This window comes from Hemitrygon akajei, chromosome 4 (genome assembly GCF_048418815.1).
Source record: "Hemitrygon akajei chromosome 4, sHemAka1.3, whole genome shotgun sequence".
Lineage (NCBI taxonomy): Eukaryota > Metazoa > Chordata > Chondrichthyes > Myliobatiformes > Dasyatidae > Hemitrygon > Hemitrygon akajei.
In genome coordinates, this window is record NC_133127.1 from 10,825,059 (window position 1) to 10,846,171 (window position 21,113).

Consider the following 21,113-nt stretch of genomic DNA (forward strand, 5'->3'; position numbering starts at 1 on the left):
CAATATTTCCAAGTTTCTTCATGGGTCTAAACCTCCCATACATGGCTCCCTGAACATTGCGCCACAGGTAGACAGGGTGTGAAAGCATTTGGCATTCTGCCCTTCATCAGGCAGGGCATTGAGTATAGGAGTTGGGACATAATATTGTAGGTACAAGATGCTTGGAATACTGTGCACAGTTTTGGTCACCCTGTCAGGGTAAATACACCATTAAACTGGAAAGAGTTTCAAGCAGATTTACGAGAACATAGCCTTGACTAGACAGCCTGGGATGTAGGGAGAATAATACAGTAAGTCCATAAGACTTTGGAGGAGAATCTGATTATGGCTGGTTTATTATCCATCTCAACCCCATTCTCCTGTCTTCTCCATGTAACCTTAGACATCCTTACTAATCAAGAACCTATCAACCTCTGCTTAAATATACCCAATGACTTAGCCTCCATAGCCAGCTGTGACAATGAATTGCACAGATTCACTACCCTCTGGCTGAAGAAATTCCTCCTCATCTCTGTTCTAAACGGATGTCCCCCCATTATGAGGCTGTTCATTCCAGTCCTAGGCTCCCCCACTATAGGAAATATCCTCTCCATGCCCATTCTATCTAGGCTTTTCAATAATCAATAGGTTTCAATGAGATCGTCCCACATTCTTCTAAACTCCAGCCAGTATGGCCCAGAGCTATCAATAATGGACTTCGTTTTCTTTGTCCTGATTGTGCTATCTTGTAAAAATAATGCAAAACCTAAGATTAATTTTAATAATTTCTTGTGAATGCTACTTATATGAAGCTCTGTGCCTGTGACGTTGCTGTAAGCAAGCTTTTCATTGCATCTCCGCATACAGGGACTTGTGCAGATTACTATAAACACAAATTTGACATACTTATGTTTTGCAAAGCTTTGCCAAACACATCGACACAATTATGATGAAGGCACACCAGTAGATATATTTCATTAGGTATTTTAAGAGATTTGGTATGTCACCAAAGACTCAAGCAAATTTCAACAGATGCACCATGGAGATCACTCTGATTGCATCAGTGTCTGGTCTGGGGGTGGGGGATCAGAAAAAGCTGCAGAAGGTTGTAGACTCAGCCAGCTCTATCATGGGCACTAGCCTCCCTACCATCGAGAACATCTTCAAATTGCAATGCTTCTAAAATTCAGCATCCATCATTAAGGGCCCTTGCCATCCAGGATGTGCCCCCTTCTTATTGCTCCTCCTTATCAAGGAGGAGGTACAGGAGCTTGAAGACACACATGCAAAGTTCCAGGAAGAGCTTCTTCCCCTCTGCCATCAGATTTCTGAACGGACATCGAACCCATGAACACCAGCTCACTATTTTGCTTTCCTTTTGCACTACTTATTCTTTTGATAATTCTGATTGCAACTACAATAATTATTTATGTCTTGCACTGTATTGCTGCCATAAAACAACAAATTTCATGACATATGTCAGTGATAATAAACCTGATTCTGATTCTAAGTTCACCCATCACCCAGTTCATGCCCTCTTTTCATTGTTAATATCAAGGAGATGGTACAGGAGCCTTTAGACACACATTCAACATTTTAGGAACAGCGTCTTCCCTTCTGCCATCAGATTTCTTAACGGACAATGAACCCTATTTTTCTTCTTTTTTTGCTCTCTTTTTGTATGTACCTGTATTTCTTATTGTAATTTATAGTTTATTATTATTATGTATTGCAATTTACTACTGCCACATCCCATCATAACTAATCAATAAGCTCCAGGACCTTGGCATCAATACCTCCTTGTGCAATTGGATCCTGGACTTCCTCACTTGCAGACCCCAATCAGTTTGGATTGACAACAACATCCCCTCCACAATCTCCATCAACACAGGTGCACCACAAGGCTGTATGCTTAGTCCCCTGCTCTGCTTGCTTTACACTTATGACTGTGTGGCTCAGCACAGCTCCAATGCCATATTCAAGTTTGCAAATGACACCACTGTTGTTGGCTGAATCAATGGCAATGATGAATCAGCATACAGGAGGGAGACTGAAAATTTGGATGTGACAGCAGCCACACCCCAGAACGTCACCGACAGGTGGGCCAAACCAGGTGTGCGTAGCTGGCTAGCTTCGCACCCTGGTGAGATAGGGACACACCTGTCCTAGAATGTGAATTCAGCTCCCAGTGGACGGGGCAGAGATGAACAGTAAGATTCAACAGCCAGGAAGATGATTCTACAACACTCCATGGAGAGTAAAGGACACAACAAGGTCATCTTCTGCAACTAAGGAAGACCTCATTTGTGACTGCTACTCCAACTACTCCAGTGCTATGGTTTTTCCACTATAAAAAAACTGCATAACAGAAGAACTGTACAAATCTGACTCATCATCGGATATGATGGATAACCAGCCAAATAATTAATGCAAAATGCTGCCTTGAACATCATCTGTCCTTCGCACAGCCCTTACCTCAAATGAAGATCTTCTGAAAACTTGAGGCAGGCGTAGATAAATTCTTTGATTTGCGAATAGACCTTGGGCACAAATTCCGAGAATGGGAATTTCTTGGGGAAGGGTTGCTGCAAATGAAAAACACAGAACTGAAAAAAATAAAGTTTGAACAACATCACATTTAATACCACACACAACCTAAGAGCTATATAGTGACTATGCAGAGACTTTGAATATCGACCTGAGTTTGAATCCCACACAACCACAGAGATATATAATGATCAACCTGACATCTCGAATATTGATCTGTTCGAATCTCATACGGCTGTTGGAGAATGACAAAAAATGCTGTTTATAAAAGTAAAAATAAAAAGATAGAAGTGTCAGAAATACACTAGAGGTCTGCCAATGCTGGAAATCCAGAGTAACACACATAAAATGCTGGAGGAATGCTGCAGGTAAGGCAGTATCTATGGAGGAAAATAAACAGTGGATGTTTTAGACTCAGACCCTTTCCAGTGAAATACTATTACAGCACTAAAACCTTTACAAACTTCTACAGATGTATAGTGGAGAGTATCTTGAAAAACCAATACCCTTCATCGGAAAACCCTACAAAAAGAAGTGGATATGGCCCAGTCCATCATGGGTAAAATCAAATCAAAATCAAGTTTAATTATCATTCAACCCTTACATTGATACAGCCGAACGAGACAGAGTTCCTTTGGGGTCAAGGTGTAAAACATTCAAAATAGCGAGAAGCATAATTCAAATACAGGGCAAAGAAGCATCATAACTTGAAAAAAAACACATATATAGTCCAAGACCCTGAGTGACAACTTCCAGCATTCGGAGGTACAGTCTCCCGGCAGTGTACCGTTGCACACAATCCAGCCTGTCGGTCCACCTCTCTTCCCACCATCAAGCACATCCACTTGGTGCATTTTCGCAAGAAAGCAGCATCCATCATCAAGGACATGATCTCTTCTCGCTGCTGCCAGACTCACACCACCAGATTCAGGAACAGTTAATTACCCCTCAACCATCAGGCTCTGGAACCAAAGGGGTAACTTCACTCAACTTCACTCACCCCATCACTGAACTGTTCCCACAACCCATGGACTCACTTTTAAGGACTCTTCATCTCATGGTAATAACTGTTGCTGAACCTGGTAGTGTGGTTGCTGAGGCTCCTGTGCCTCTTTCCTGATGGCAGCAGCGAGAAAAGAACATGGTGTGCGTGGGTGGTGGGGGTCCTTGATGATGGATGTTGCTCTCCTGTGACAGCGCTCTCAAGTTTGTATATGGAAACATAAATTTACTTTGATAATAAATTTACATTGATTTTTGACTTTGAGAGTTCTGGGCATTTGTCAGTTTTGTCTTTTTATGTATAGTTTTCATGGATTTTGTTTTATTTTTTTCCTGTAAATGCTGACAAGAATATGAATCTCAGGGTGACATATACATACTTAAATGTTTATATTTTTTGTAGCTTATAGTAATGTTCATGTCTTGCCCTCCATGGCTGCCACATCAAATTTCACAATATACGTCAGTGATAGTAAATCTGATTCTGATTCTGAATCTGTATGAGATTGAGTTGTACTCACAAGAAGATTTCTTGAATCTATATGAGGAGTTTTGGGGGGGGAATAAATGGGGATGTCAGAGGTAGGTTTTTCACACACAGAGCGGTGGTACGTGGAACGCCCTGCCAGGAGTGGTGGCAGAGACGGATACATTAGGGATATTTAAGATACTCTTAGATAGGCATGTGATGACATAAAAATGGAGGGCTGTCATATGCAGGATGGGCGGAGGGGTAGAGATACAGCTCTACCAATGGAGGTGTGAGGCTCTCCTTCCTTGTGGGTCGCCATTGGGCAAGGTTAGTACCTGCTTAGCACCATGATCAGAAGCCATGGGAGCAGGTGGTGGATGGTCGTATGAGCAGCCGGTGCATATCACAAGTCCTGGTTATGTAACCGCTGACACTCCTCTCTGAGCAGTATTGATAATGGCTGGGATCACCCGTCTCATAAAGACACTGCTCAGAAGAAGGCAATGGCAAACTACTTATGCAGAAAAATTTGCCAAGAATCATTACGGTCATGGGACTACATCATATGAAACAGCATATAATGAACAAACTGTAAGTAGGAGAGATTGGTTAGATTGGTTAAAGGACTGGCACAACACTGTGAGCTGAAGAGCCTGTACTGCACTGTACTGTGATGCTCTATGTTCTATAACCCAAAATGACGACTGTCCATTTCCCTCCACTGATGCTATCTGACCTCTTGCGTATATCCAGCAGACTGTGTATTGCTCCAGATTCCAGCATCTGCAGTTTCCTGTGTCTCTGAGATTCCCTAATGCTTCCGGAATCTTGGGACTCAAAAAATGGCTACACTATGTTTATAATAGAGGTCACACCACAGACTGCTACCTTAGTTTGTGTTGTGCCATTAAATTAGAGTGCAATGCAGCGAGGAATCCATTTTTCCTGATCATATCACTCACACCAGGAAGACCAGACGGCAGAAAGCAAAAAATAGTGGTAGTATCAAATCAGGTGGTTGAAGTAGCATCACAGGTAGATAGTGTCTACCTTGAAAGGTAGTCTTTGAATGTGGTGTCACAGGTAGACAGGATCTACTTTGAAAAGTAGTCCTTAAAAGTGATGTCACAGGTAGATAGAATCATAAAGAAAGCTTTTGCATATTGGCCTTCATTAATCAAAGTAGTGAGTGCAGGAGTTGGGATGTTACGTTGAAGTTGCATAAGATGTTGGTGAGGCCCAATTTGGAGTATTATGTGCAGTTCTGGTCACCTACCTACAGGAAAGACGCCAATAAGATTGAAATAGTGCAGAGAAAATTTACAAGGATGTTGCCAGGACTTGAGGTCCTGATCCTTTCCTGAGGAAAGGCTGAATAGGGCAGGACTTTATTCCCTAGAGCATAAAAGAATAAAAGGAGATTTAAAGAGGTATACAAAATGATTAAGGGTGTAGGTAGCATAAATGCAAGCAGGTTTTTTCCACTGAGGTTGGTTGAGACTCAAAACAGAGGTCATGGGTTAAGGGTAAAAGGTGAAATATTTAAGGAGAACATCAGGGGGAATTTCTTCGCTCAGAGTGTGGTGAGATACAATGAGATACAGGACAGAAACAGACCCTTCAGCCCATCCAGTTCTGCCAAATCATTAATCTGCCTAGTGCATTTGACCTGCACCCAGACACTAGCCCTCCATATCGTCCCATTCACGTACCTATCCAAATGTTGCTTGCACCTCACTCTCATTATCCCTGAAAGCGTTGGTGACACTTGTGGGCTTTCACCAGCTACCCTTGGACTGTGCTGGTCGCTGACACAAGTGATGCATTTCACTGTATGTCTCAGTGTTTTCACATTATGTCTCATCGAACTCAGATTTATCATCTATCAAAGACCATGTGGATGCCAACAAAGAGCACCTTTGCCAAGGTGAGAGAGGTCGCATAAATGTCAATAAGACAAAGGAGAAGATTATCGATTGAGAGGAACTTGCAACAATCACACCTCTGTCCTTTACAGCAGTAGCACATCAGTTTCACACTCCTGGGAGTACGCATCTCGTAGTCCTCTCCAGAACACATTGTACACAATCAGGAAAGCTCACCGAATAGCTCTACTGTCTGACGAGGCTTAAGAGAGCTGGACTATGCACGTCCTTCTACAGATTCACAGTAGAGAGTATCCCAACAAGCTGCATCACCGTGTGGTACGGAAACTGTGCTGTGGTGGACAGGAGGGCTCTAGAATAGGTAGTTAAAACTGCCCAACGCATCACTGGAACCAGCCTACCTGCCATCGAGGGCATATATACAGAAAAGTGCTGGAAAAAGGCCAGTAACATCATGAAGGATCCCACCCACCTACTCATAGACTGTTTGTCCCACTTCCATCAGGGAAGAGGCCACATAGCATCCATGCTAGGACCACCAGACTCAAAAACAGTTACTTTCCCCAAGCAGTGAGGCCAATCTACACCTCCATCCACTAACTCACCTCTCCACACCCCCAACCACCACTACTTAAATCATTTCCTGTCAGTCACCTTACATACTGACACTCCTGTACCTACTTATGGGCATACAATTAATTTATCTATCTTCTGTATTTATATTTATTGTGGTTTTTAATATTATATTCATTATTTTATTGTTTCTTGTATTGCATTGGATGCAGAGTAACAATGATTTTGTTCTCCTTTACAGTTGTGTGCTGGAAATGACATTAAACAATCTTGAATCTCGATGAAGGTTGCTTACACAAAACCTGGAACAGAACAGCACAATAACAGGCCCTTTAGATCACAACACGATGCCAAACTAATGAAACGAATAATTAACTGCCTTACTAAACTATTTTTCTGCCAACACAATGTCGACATCTTTCCACTCTCTACACATCCTTGTGACTATTTAAGAGCCTCTTTAATGTGTTTGTCGTATTTGTTTCCACAATCACCTCTCACAGCTCGCTCTAGACGCCTACCACTCTGTGTAAGGAACTTGCCCCTCACACCTCCTTTTAACTTAACTCCGTTCATCCAATATTAGACATTTAACACTGGGGAAAAAAAATACTGTCTGTCTACCCTCTCTGTAGAACACAGAACATTACAGCACAGTACAGGCCCTTTGGCCCACAATGCTGTGCCGACCTTTTAACCTACTCTAAAATCAATCTAACCCCTCCCTCCCACATAGCCCTCTATTCTTCTTGTATCCATGTGCCTGTCTAAGAGATTCTTAAATGTCCCTAATGTATCAGCATGCACCACCACCCCTGGCAGGGTGCTCCATATATCCACCACACTGAGTGAAAAAAAAACTCTTACATGCCCCAATTCTTTCCCCTAATCACCAAACACTATAGTCCCTCTTATTAGCTATTTTTGCTCAGGGACAGTCTCTCGCTGTCCATTCAATCTATGACTCTCATAATTTTAGAAACCTCTATAAGAACTCTCCTTAGCCTCTAACGCTCCAGAGAAAACAACCCAAGTTTGCCCAACCTCTCCAAACAGCACATGCCCTCTAATCCAGGCAGCATCCTGGTGAACCTCTTTTGTATCCTCTCCACATCCTTCTGGTCATGGGAACCAGAATAAGACAAAGGACCATAACTGGAGCATTTGGCCCATCGAGTCTGTTCCACTGTTCCATCATAGCTGATTTATTAACCCTCTCAAGCCCATCCTCATGGGAGAGCCAGCTTCTTCTTCTTCTATACTTCAAGAACGTTTCATTTGCGATGCCCTTATAATTCCAAGACTTCTTTTTTTCTACTTCTTTCTCAAACACTGTGAGTTCGAATTCCATTGTGGCTGAGTGAAATGAGCTGGAATGCCACAGAAAGTGAACATTAAAGCTGCTGGCTCATCACAAAATTCTACTGGGTCACCAGTAACACTGGTGATGGGACCAAGCACCCATTTCCGTCATCCAGTCTGGGTTACACGCATCTTTTTCACAATGTTCAGATATGGCCCAATTGCGAAAAGAAAGAGAGAGAAAGACTGAAGCAGGTCAACAGTTCACTTACTTTAATGAGAACTGTTGCAGAATTTAAAGGAAAAGAAAAACAATAAATGTCAAGCCAACAGGGCTATTAACTAAAACTCTCAAACTGAAAGTAAAATGCCAATACTGCGGCTGGAAACAATAACTAAATACAAAATGAACATCGCTCCTTTCCAGCGTCTGTCGAAACAGTAGTCCTCCTTCCTGGACAAGGACGGGTGTAACCAGGGAGTGTAAATATCGCTGTGGTTTTGGTCGAGTCTCAACAAGACTACAACAAAATGAAAGGAGTTAAATACTGACATAATGAAACAGTATTTAGGCAGAACATGCAAACTCACGAGGGTGAATGCTGAACCTGATTCACAGCCTGGCTGTGACAATCTCTTGCAGTTAGGGATTCACTTTCAATAAGAGGAGGGTCTCACTGAAACCTACTGAACACTGAAAGGCCCAGATAGAGTGGACAAGGAGAAGATGTTTCCTGTTGTGGGGAGACAAGGACTAGAGGGCATGGTCTCAGAATACAAGGATGTTTCTTTAAAACAGAGTGAGAGCTAGAGAGTGGTGAATTTGTGGAATTCATTGCCATAGATGGCTTTGGAGACCAAGTTATTGGATATACTTAAAGTGGAGGTTGATAGGTTCTTGATTAGTAAAGGTGTTAAAGGTTATGGGGAGAAAGTAGGCGAAAGGGGTTGAGAGGGATAGTAAATAAGCTAAGGTGAAATGGTGAAGCAGACTCGATGGGCCAAATGGACTAATTCTGCTCCTTTGTCTTATGGTTTTAACCATTCTGTAAAATGGCCCTGGAGGGTCACATCTGTAGATCCTGGGACACCATGGTAGCATAGCGAATAGTGCGACATTATTACAGCTCAAAGTGTCAGAGTTTGGAGTTCAACCTTAGAGTCCTCTGGAAGGAACTTGTACATCCTCCCCATGGAATGTGTGATTTTCCCCAGGTGCCCCGCTTTCCTTCACAGTTAACAGACATACAGGATAAGTTAATTGATCATTTCAAATTGTCCCGTGATTAGGTTAGGGTTAATCAGGGCGTGGGTTGCCGGGGGTGGCGTGGCTCGAAGGGCAGGAGGGGCCTACTCTACGCTGTATCGCTAAATAAATAATGTCAATAACTGAGTCACCGAGGATTGTCTCATTAGGAATGGCTCTGCCTTTGGGAAGTGGAATTTTACCCGCTGTGCTCTCCTGAGAAAGCTAACGTTCTAATGGTAGTCTTGGCTGCACAAACAGCAAGCAGCGAAGCCAGTTCAGGTCCACAAGAGTTAAAACTCAATGGGGAAATGAAAAAGAACAAAGGTGCATTGATATGGCTACCTTTAGCAGTCCCAAAGCACTTTACAACCAATTAAATGCCTCTGATGTTACAGACACCATTGTAAAGTAGGTAACACAACAGGCAATTCACATGCGTGGTTTAAGGAGGAATGTAAACGTGGATGGATTGGATTTTTCACTCAATGGGTGAAGCTGCCTTGGACAAACTGATGGTAAAGATGGTTAGAGAACAACGCTGGAGAAACTCAGCAGGTCAGGCAGCATCTATGGAGAGGAACGAAGTTCAAGCGGAGACCCTTCATCAGGATGTTATTCAACAGTGCTGAGATGTGGCTGACGTTTGGTATAGAAACTCAGAGTCCTTCAATTGGGCAATCAATGACACATCGCCACTGCTCTAATGAGAGGCTAAAGATGTACCATTGAAAGCATCATAGTCTGGTGCAGCAATTCTAATTGTATTCTTTCTTGTAAAAACTATGTACAAATTATCTATGTTCTTACTTTTTTAGAGATGCAGCTTGGTAACAGACCATTCGGCCCAACAAGTCTGTGCAGCCCAATTATACCCAATTCACCTACTAACCCGTACGTCTTTGGACTGTGGGAGGAAACCAGAGCACCCAGAGAATTGAACCTGGGTCACTGGTGCTGTAATAACATTACTTAATTTAAATATTTCTCATTAATGCAGCTTATATGATGCTGTGTAGCTATGATGGGGTGGGGGTGGTTTCGTTTCAAAGCCTGGTATTCAGTGGTCGGTGTGTCCTGGGAATGATACCGACGATCGAGGCCCAAGGGTTGAATCAGAAGTCCAGAAATCAAGGCCCGTTAGCTGGACCCAGTCTGCGAATATCTGCGAGCACTGGGGTGGTCAAAGCCTGGTGCTTGCAGACCTGAATGTCGCCCAATGATCCAGTCCTCATCGGGGGATCAGAGGTGGAGAGGATCAGCAACTTTAAATTGTTCAGTATTATCATTTCAGAGCATCTGTTCTGGGCCCAGCACGTAAGTGCCATTGAAAAGAAATCAGGGCAGTGCATTTGCTTCCTCAGAAGGCTGCGAAGATTTGGCACGACATCCAAATCTTTGACAGATTATCTATAGATGTGTAGTGGAGTTTATATTAACTGGCTGCATCACAGCCTGGTATGGAAACACCAATGCCCTTGAATGAAAATCCTACAAAAAGTAGTGGATACAGCCCAGCCCATCATGGGTAAAGCCCTCCTTTGAGCACATCTACATGGAGTGCTGTCATAGAAAAGCAGCATCCATCATCAGGAACCCCACCACCCAGGCCATGTTATCTTCATGCTGTTGCTATCAGGAGGAAGATACAGGAGCCTCAGGACTCACACCACCAGCTTCAGGAACAGTTATTACTCTTCAACCACCAAGCTCTTGAAACAAAGAGGATAACTTCACTCAACCCATCACTGAACTGTTTCCACAACCTATGAATTAATCAATTTCAAAGACTATTCATCTCATGTTCTTGATATTTATTGCTTAATTATTGATTATTATTATTGTTTTTCTTGTCTGTAATTGAACACTTTGTTGTATTTTGCATACTGATTGTCCATCCTCTTGGGTGCAGTCTTTCATTGATTCTATGGTGTTTCTTGGATTTACTGTGAATGCCTGCAAGGAAATTAATCTCAGGGCTGTATATGGTGACACCTCTGTATTTCAATAATAAATATACTTTGAACTTTGAAGCTAGAGGCTGGAGACCTGCCCTGGGGTTGGAGGACCGTGGTGTGCGTAGATGGGAGGGAGAAACAAGGCTTGTTTTTGCTGTTGTTTGTTGCTTGTTGTGTTCTGTGTTGAACATGTTGGCATGATATGTTGGCACCAGAATGTGTGGCGACACTTGTGGGCTGTGCCCAGCACACTCTCAAATGTGGTGGTTGTTGTACAACTGATGCATTTCACTGTATGTTTGAACGTCATCCCCATAACGTGCCTTGTCGTATGATCATGGTCTTCCATCTGTCTTTAATCTGATCATTGCCTGTGGGGAAGACCCCCTTCACGCTATTGTTCTTAATCTTTTTTTCTATCCATGAAGATTGTTCTTGGCAAATTTTTCTACAGAAGTGGTTTGCCATTGCCTTCTTCTGGACAGTGTCTTTACAAAATGGGTGACCTCAGCCATTATCAATACGCTTCAGAGATTGTCTGTCTGGTGCCAGTGGTCACATAATGAGGGTTTGTGATATGTATCAGCTGCTCATACAACCATTCACCACCTGCACCCATGACTTTACGTGACCCTGCAGGCTAGCAGAGGGAAGGAACCCCTTATTCCCCCTTTGGTAGAGATGTATCTTCACCCCATTACTCAAATGTTTTAATGTACAGGTGATAAATAAACTTGAAGTAACTTGATGGATAAATCTGGAGGCTTTCCAAGTTAATCAACTCTCTGACCAATAAATCCTTTCCAAGATGATGTGGGAGACGTGCAATGACATTTTACAGGCAGCTCACAAAAATCGCCAGATTCTCTACTAGATATACCTCATCTGAACTACGATCTCTGAAATCCGCAGCCTATAATTTCCCTTTAAGAAATGTACTTTTTAACCATCTAAACAAGCTTGTGATTTCAGGATCTCCTGAAGGGTTTGGCAAAGTTGACTCTCAAGGATGCAGGATGATGCATCAAGGACCAAGAGATGAAAATGAACCTGTGTCCAGCTCCATCACTCCGTACTGAATGAAGCTTAGAGTCATTAAAATCGTCGAGGCTTAAGAATGGAAAATGAACTAGTATTCAGCACACAAGTGAATCTGCAGATGCTGGAAATAAATAAAAAACATGAAATGCTGGCAGATGGGTTTCGGCCCGAAACGTCATTATTACTTCCTCCCATAGATGCTGTCTGGCCTGCTGAGTTCTGCCAGCATTTCGTGTTTAGTATTCAGCACAGTCTGCCTGTATTTGACGCATCTCCCGCGCTTGTCGTTACTATCATTAGGCAAGAAGTGCAGGAGTCTTGGGTCTCACACTGCCAGCCTCAGGAGCAGCAGCCGCTCCCAGACTGGTTTCACTTGCCTCAGTGCTGAACCTGCTCCATGGCTCTGGACTGACTTTCGGGAACTTTGCAGTTCATGTTCCATGTGTTTTTGTTTACTGTTTTTTTTTAAATATTTGAACAACTTGTCCTCTTTTGCACATTGGATGCTCATCGGTCTTTGTTACTGGTGGTTTTTCATGGATTCTGTTGTGTTTATTTGTTTTGTGGGTGGCTGCAAGAAGACAAAACTTAAGGTGGTATACATACTTTGATAATAAACTTGAACTTATTGAACTTTTGAACAGAGACTGAAGCCTACTGTTAAAAGCACAAGGCTGGCATCAGTAGATTTACTAGGTGCGATGCTGGAATGGAAAGCATACCACTAATTAAAGGATGAGGTGGTAGCCAAGAACTTTCATCACTCTGCAGTTCATCTATTCAAGGGATCAACACATTGCTGCCAGTGTATGAATATCATCACTGTGCTTGAACTGTGAAGTTGCCTAAAATTACACCATCCAAACACCCAAAGAGCTCAGCAGAACGTAAGCAACACACACAAAATCACAGGAGGAACTCAGCAGATCAGGCAGCATCTTTGGACGGAATAAACAATCAACGTTTCAGGCTGACATCCCTCAAAGTTCAAAGTTCAAAGTGAGTTTATTATCAAAGTATATACACATCACTATATACTGCCCTGAGATACATTCTTTTGTGGATAGTCACAGTAGAACAAAGAAATACAATAGAATCAATGAAAAATTGGGCACAAAGGTTGAAAATAACCAATGTGGAAATACAAAAAATACAATTAATAATTATCATCATTATGTGCCATGCCGTATGACATGGGCAATTATGGTCTTCCATCTGTCCTTAATCTGAGAAGTTCTAATAAACTCTTCAAACTTGTCTTTCCATACCATGATGTAATGCATGCACTGCTGACAGTAACTTTTTCTTCCATCAATTTCATTTATTATTAGTAATAAATAAATTGCACTCAGAAAATGATTTGCAGAGTCCTTGAAAGTTGATGATTGTGGGATCATCAGACCAGCCAAACTTAGCCCACAATATTTACTTCTATTAAGGAACTTCTACTGAGTAGTGTAGTAGTTAGTGTGTTGCTATTACAGCTCCAGCTGGACCGGAGTTCAGTTCCAGTGCTGTCTGTAAGGAGCTTGCACGTGCTCCCCGTGGCCTCGTGACTTTCCTCTGGTTGCTCCAGTTTCCTCCCACAGTCCGAAGGCATACTGGTGACTAGGTAAATTGTCCTGTGATTAGACTAGGGATAAACAGGTGGGTTGCAGGACTGTTGTCGTCATTGTGGCTATCCCTCAAGGTCGAGGATGATGGTCTTCGTCCCGTTTCCACGGAGCGAAGACGCCTGTGCGTGTATTTGTTTAACGTGTACTTGATGTTGAACTCCAAGAAGCACACGATATTTCACAAATCAACCAACTGATTCCAATGGCATGGAAACCACGACGATTGGAGCTGATGGTTGCAGCCTTCATCCACCTTCACAGCCGTTGAGTTCGAGGTAACTTCATCTGCCTGTCCCACCGTTGAGGTCTTGGTTGGATTGTTCTTTGTCAGGGACCTCACCCTTGACCTTACCGCCATGGGTGACCCTACCAAGAGCATAGCTCCAGACGGCATTGCTCTTGGGATCTCAGGACCACACAAGCTTCTCCACCACGACAAGGTGACAATCCACGGTATGGCTCAAAGGGCTGGAAGAGCCCATTCTGTGCTGTATCAACAAATAAACAATGGCTTTGAGAAATAAGAACCTCCAGTCCATCTGCCAAGAGATGGACTGGCAGCGACCAACCATTTTAATTCCTATTCCCTTTCCAGTTCCAACATATCAGTCCATGGCCTCCTTTTTTGCCTTGATGAGGCCACTCTCAGGGTGGAAGAGCAATGCCTCATATTCTGTCTAGGTGGCCTCCAGCCTAATGGCATGAACATTGATTTCTCATTCTGGTAATTCACCACCCCACCCCCCCCCCCCTTCCCTCTTCTATTCCGTGCTCTGGCCTCTTACCTCTTTTCCTCCACCTGCTTATCACCTCCCTCCAGTGCCTCTCTATCTTCTTTTTCTCCAGTTCTCCTCTCCTATCAGATTCTTTCTTCTCCAGCCCTTTAACCTTCCTACTCACCTATCATCTGACCTGCTGACTTCCTCCAATCTTTTGTGTGTGATGCTCTGGATTTCCAGCATCTGCAGAATCTCTTGCATTCTTTTGTGTTATTCATTCACAGGGTGTGGATGACCATTCATAACTGACCCCTTGACTGAGGAGGCAGTCTTTAGGGGTGGCTTTCATGGCACAGATATACGTGCATGAATAAAATAAGCATTGCAGATTCCAAGTCAAAGTCAAAGTAAATTCATTGTCAAAGTACATAAATATTACCATATACTACCTTGAGATTCATTTTCTTGCAAGCATTTACATGAAAATACAGAAATAGAATATAATTTGTGAATTAAAAACTATACGTGAACATAAACTGGCAAACAACCAACATGAAAAGGAAAAATTGTACAAATAAACAAATAATAGCGAGAACACAAGTTGTGGAGTCTGTAGGTTGTGGAAATTGTTCAATACAAAATAAATATAGAAAAAAATTACAGTAAGTGTTAATATATAGTATATTAAATAGTTAAATTAAGAATAGTAGTGCAAAAACATAATTTTAAAAAGTGAGGTAGTGTTCATGGGTTCCTTAATCACTGAATGTGTGCCTTCAGGCCTTGGAACCTTCTTCCTGAGGATGATGATGAGAAGAGGGGATATACTAGGTGCTGAGGGTCCTTAATAATGGATGCCACCTTACTGAGGCACCAGGACTGGTGATATGCACCAGCTGCTCATACGACCATCCACCACCTGCTCCCATGGCTTCACGTGACCCTCATTGGGGGGGTGTGCTAAGGAGGTGCTACACCTTGCCCAAGGGTGACCTGCAGGCTAGCACTAGTAGCTTAACTACTCATCAGCATCAACATCATTATGTGCCGTGTCATATGGTGTCAGCAATCATGCTGTTGACAATGATTGCTCTTGGCAAATGTTTCTATAGAAGCGATTTGCCACTATACACTTCTAAACCCTGTATACAATAAACAACGTAAACACAAGAAATTCTGCAGATGCTGGAAATCCAGAGTAACACACACAAAATGCTGGTGGAACTCAGCAGATCAGGCAGCGTCTACAGATGGGAATGTTTGTGTTCTGATGGACAGTCTCAGCCCGAATGGTCTACCCCCTAGATGCTGCCTGACATGCGGTGTTCCTCCAGCACTCTGTGCTTGTGTACAAACAACCAGCTTGACACCTCCTCTGTAATGGCTCTGCCCAGGCAAAATGATCACTGCAGCAGGCAATCTGGTGATGAACTCAGGAGTTCAAGCAACATCTGTGGGAGGAAAGGAATTGTCGACGTTTTAGGTCGAAACCCTGCCTCCTTTTTCTATTGTTCACTTTAACTCTGCCATTAACAAACAATACCATTCCAAGAAAAAGGAATATGTGGATGAAAGAGGTGTAGAGACTGAAGGACTGGGTGAGATATCCAACTAACATTTAGAAAACAGTCCAGCACTAGATCTGGATAAACCACATCAGTCTTGTGGCTTCATCCTCCGGTGGAGATCCAAGACTGTCTTCCCAGGTCCCTTTCTCCAGCTAGCAAATGTTTTAGAGAGTATGAAAGGAGATTTACAGACTGCTGTCTGGATTAGAGTGTGATGAGAGGCCTAGGCGAGGACTGCAAGGACCCAAGTGTGGTGTATCTGAGGCTAGAATCGAGACACAACTTTGAGACTGAAATGAGAACGGTGTTCTTGTCTAGACCCAAGATGAGGACCTGATGTGACTGGACTAGAATCCAAACAATACTGAAATCCTAAACACGATTGCAGATGGAACCAAACTTAATCATTGAGCCCCAAACCTCAGTTCAGATGCTCTTTAAATATTCAATTCTTGGCGACAAAACATGGCCTGCCAATTAGTGGAACAGGTCAGGATCTTTAAAGGGATCGCACCAACTATTCAGACTCCTGAGAGTCGGAGCATCTAAACGCCAGAAGCTGGTGCTGTTAGATGCAAACTGTAACATAGAGAGCATGTCTTATGACGAAAGGCTGAGCAAGCTGGGACTTCTCTCATTGGAGTGATGGAGGGTGGGAGATGACTTGATAGAGGTGTACAAAATTATACAAGTGGACTGCCAGAAACTTTTACCCAGGACAGTAATGTCTAGTAAGAGAGGGCATAATTTTAAGGTGATGGGAGGGAAGTATAGGGAGAATGTCAGAGGTAGATTTTACACAGAGAGTGGCGGATGTGTGGAACACCCTGCCAGGAGCTCTAGTAGAGGCAGATACATTAGGAACATTTAAGAGCCTTCTAGATAGGCACATGAAAAAATGAAGGGCTATGTGGTAGGGAAGGGTTAGATTGATCTTAGTAGGTTAGAGGGTCAGCACAACTTCTTGGGCTGAACTCCTGTACTGTGCTATTCATTCAAAAGTTCAAAGTAAATTTTATTATCGAAGTACATATATGTCACCATACACAACCCTGAGATTTATTTTCTTGTGGGCATACTCAATAAATTTATAGAATAATAACTAAAACAGAATCAACAAAAGACCCCCCCCCCCCCCCCCAACTAGGGCGTTCAACCAGAGGGCTGAAGAAAACAAACTGTGCAAATGCAAAAAGAAGAAGCAATAATAATAAATATCATTATTATTGACCCCACTTGGATACTGTGCTCAGGTCTGGTCACCTCACTACAGGAAGGATGTGGAAGCCATAGAAAGGGTGCAGAGGATGTTGCCTGGATTGGGGAACGTGCCTTATGAGAATAGTTTGAGTGAACTTGGCCTTTTCTTCTTGGAGTGACGGAGGATGAGAGGTGACCTGATAGAGGTGAATAAGATGATGAGAGGCATTGATCGTGTGGATAGTCAGAGGCTTTTTCCCAGGGCTGAAATGGCTAACATGAGAGGGCTCAGTTTTAAGGTGCTTGGAAGTAGGTACAGAGGAGATGTTAGGATTAAGTTTTTTATGCAGAGAGTGGTGAGTGTGTGGACTGGGCTGCCAGTGACAGCGGTAGAGGCGGATACGATAGGGTCTTTTAAGAGACTCCTGGATAGGTACATGGAGCTTAGAATAATAGAGTGCTATGGGTAACCCTAGGTAATTTCTAAAGTAAGTACATGTTCGGTACAGCACTGTGGGCCAAAGGGCCTGAATTGTGCTATAGGTTTCTCCGTTCTATGTTCTATTTACTAATAATAATGCTCAAGCTGATGAAGAGTGTTAAGATGAAAAGTTCTTGAAAGTAAGTTAATAGGTTTTTGGAACATTTCAATGATGGGGAAATGAAGTTGAAGGAAGTTATCCCTTCTGATTCAAAAGCCTGTATTCTATATTTCTTGAAAACCCTTTCCCATCTCCACAATCTTACACCCCCACCATCTCTCCTGTACCTAGTCCTACCACTGACAAGCAGAAGGAGTTGGATCAATACTTGAAGGGGATAAAAGATAAAGGACTATGTTGAAAGAGGAGGGGAATGGGATTAAATTGATTACCATTAAGCTGAATCAGTTCCTCGGAGACACAAGAGACTACAGAGGCTGGAATCAGGAACCACAAACAAAACACTGGAGGAACTCAGTGGGTCAGGCAGCATTTGCTGACGTTTTGAGTCGAGACCCTTTATCTGGACTGGAAAGGGAGAGATAGCCAGTATAGAGAGGTGGAGCAAGACAGGTGATAGGTGGATCCAGGTGAGGTGCATGATAGTGTAGGATTATGTGAACAAAACATGCAAGTCATTTTATGTGCCTAGCAAAAGCTGCAGACCATTACGTCCATTACAAACCAGCCAAAAGTAGTCGCCTTACTCTGACATCATTAGATCAGACAAGGTATCTCACATTGAACACAACAACTCAATGCCAGTGTGTTGTGAATTATGTAGTACAGTTTCTATTTTGAACATATGTGTCATCTGTCAGTCATAACATTACCCTATGATAGGTAGGTGCGGGCTGGAATGATGTTCAGGAATGATATCCAGGAATGTTGGAGTTTCATAACTAAAGCATTAACACCACTTCACTCCCTGCGGATGTCTCACGCAGAGGCAGACGGTGAAAACAATTTAACACAATGGATGATCAGTGCTTACGTTTTCCAAGTCGGCATCGTGAAACGGAAACTGACCCATCACCTTCTTAAACTCCTCTTCATTTGAAACAGGAATTGCACTGTAGTTGTCCAACTCTAAGATATATCTGTTGAAACAAGAAATCAGTACAGTTAATATGAAAGAAGTTGGCATCCTCATTTCTGAAAAGAGAAGATTCATTTTTGAAGCCATCTTCAAAAGGCAATGCCTCAAAAAAGCAGATCCATCATTAAGTATGCTCACCACCCAGGACATGGCCTCTTCTCATTGCTACCATCAGGGTGGAGGAAGAGGAGCTGAAGACACACACTCACACAATGTTTTAGGAACAGCTTCTTCCCCTCTGCTATCAGATTTCTGAATGGACATTGAACCCATGAAAAATACCTCAGTATCTTTGCCTCTCTTTTTGCAAAGAATGTACAGTACTGTGCAAAAGTCTTACACACACACACACACACACACACACACACACACACACACACACACACACACACACACACACACACACACACACACACACACACACACACACACACACACACACACACACAATACTGCATAGGTTCATGGTCTTCTGCTACAGTAGCCCATCCACTTCAAGGTTTCTCCAGCAGACTGTTAACTGAACGTAGAGCTGTACTGGTAAAAGCCCTGTGATCTTTGGTTATTACCCTACAACCTCTCTCCTCAACACTGAACTGATTTCACAGCTTCACATTCACTTTCAAGGACTCCATAACTCCAGTTCTTAGTATTATTTATTTTTCTGTTTGCACAATTTGTCTTCTTTTGCACATTGGTTGTTCAGTTGTAAGTCAGTATTTCATAGATTCTATTGTACTTCTGAATTTTTCTGTGAATACCCACTGGGAAATGAATCTCAGCATTGTATATGGTGACATATACATACTTTGATAATAAACTTACTTTAAACTTTGACTTGGCTTGCAGCAGAATGTGAGTGGTCCAGCTGACTGGTTTTGTTGGTATTCCATATTGGAATTGGTTTCTTATTGTCATATGTACTGAGATACAGTGAAAAGCTTGTCTTGTATATTGTTCCTACAGATCAGATCACTACACAGTGTATTGAGGTAAAACAATAACAGATGCAGAAAAAAGTGCAGTGCAGGTAAATGATAAAGTGCAAGATCATATCGAGGTAGATTGTGAGGCCAAGAGTCCATCTTATCATACAAGAGGTCCGTTCAAATGTCTGATAATAATAGGGTAGAAGCTGTCCTTGAACCTGTTTGTTCGTACTTTCAGGTCTTTGTATCTTCTGCCTGATGGAAGAAAGAAGGGAGAATGTCTGGGGTAGATTTCAACTTTTTCAGCTCAGTTCATGAACCTGATCCCCGTGGGGAACAACCAGTTGTTCAATCTTGAAGTGAGTGTCTTCAAGCTCTTGAACCTAGAGTCATAAAGTCAGAAAAGTACAGCAAAGAAACAGTCCCTTCAACTCATTGAGTCTGTGCCAAACCATTTAAACCACCTCATCCCATCAACATGCACCATAGCCCTCCGTACCCCTGTCATCCATGTACCTATCCAAACTTCTCTAAAACATTGAAATCGAACCGCATGCACCACTTCTGCTGGCAACTCATTCCACACTCTCACCACCCTCTGAGCGAAGATGAATTCCCTCATGTTCTCCTTAAACATTTCATCTCTCACCCTTAACCCATAACCTTTAGTTGTAGTCCCACACAACATCAGTGGTACCTCCTGTTTGCTTCTATGGAATATTGGAGACTAAGGGATGACCTTATAGAGGGTCATAAAATCATGAGGGGCATAGATAGGGTAAACGCACACAGTCTTTTTTCCTAGGGAAGCGAACGATGCATGTTTATGGTGAAATATTAAAGACTTAAAAGGGACTTGAGGGACAACTTATATGAAACAAGCTTCAGAGAAAGTGGTTCAAGCAGGTACGAAAACATTTAAAAGATATCTGGATGCTTACATGGACGAAAGGGATTTAGAGGGATATGGAACAAACACAGGCAAATTGGACTAGTTAGGTGGGCACCATAGTTAGAATGGACAGGCTGGGCTGAAGGGTCTGTTTCCCTATTGTATAACTCTACGGTTCTATCTAGGGTTAGTGTAAATAAGTGGTTGATGGTCCGCACAGACTTAGCGGGCCAAAGGGCCTCTATCAGCATGGTAACGCTCTATGACTCAATGATTAAAAACCTGAATTCAAGTTCTCAGACTGCGCTAGTGTGGCTCAACTCAAATTTCCTAGTTAAAGTTCTGCAGACAACTCACAGTGGTTTGAGAATTTCAAAGCAGTTAAAGTTTCTGAAAATAAATAGCTGCTATTGGTGAAAATGAGGCTTCAAGTTGACTAAGTTCCAGAATACACAAAACTACTGTATAACATACATGCCTACCCTGCAGGCGATTGCTAATATTTTCCTACTTAATTTAAGATATAATTGAAGGGTTTACTCTGTGGCACATGAACAAAGCTTAACAGAGAAAAAAATTAAACGACCTAAACATGAGTAAAA

General features: G+C 42.5%; 1 protein-coding gene across 2 annotated transcripts in view; it reads right to left on the reverse strand.

Annotated features, from left to right (window-relative positions):
- The window catches only part of LOC140726121 (exocyst complex component 6B-like), an 835,898-nt gene that overhangs the window by 287,495 nt on the left and 527,290 nt on the right, over positions 1-21,113 (reverse strand). For both annotated transcript variants that reach the window (XM_073042078.1, XM_073042079.1), the window contains 2 exons: positions 18,586-18,691; positions 2,455-2,564 (listed from right to left, as the gene is read on the reverse strand). In XM_073042078.1, coding sequence (XP_072898179.1) covers positions 2,455-2,564; positions 18,586-18,691 — 216 coding nt within the window. The remainder of the gene's footprint in view (positions 1-2,454; positions 2,565-18,585; positions 18,692-21,113) is intronic.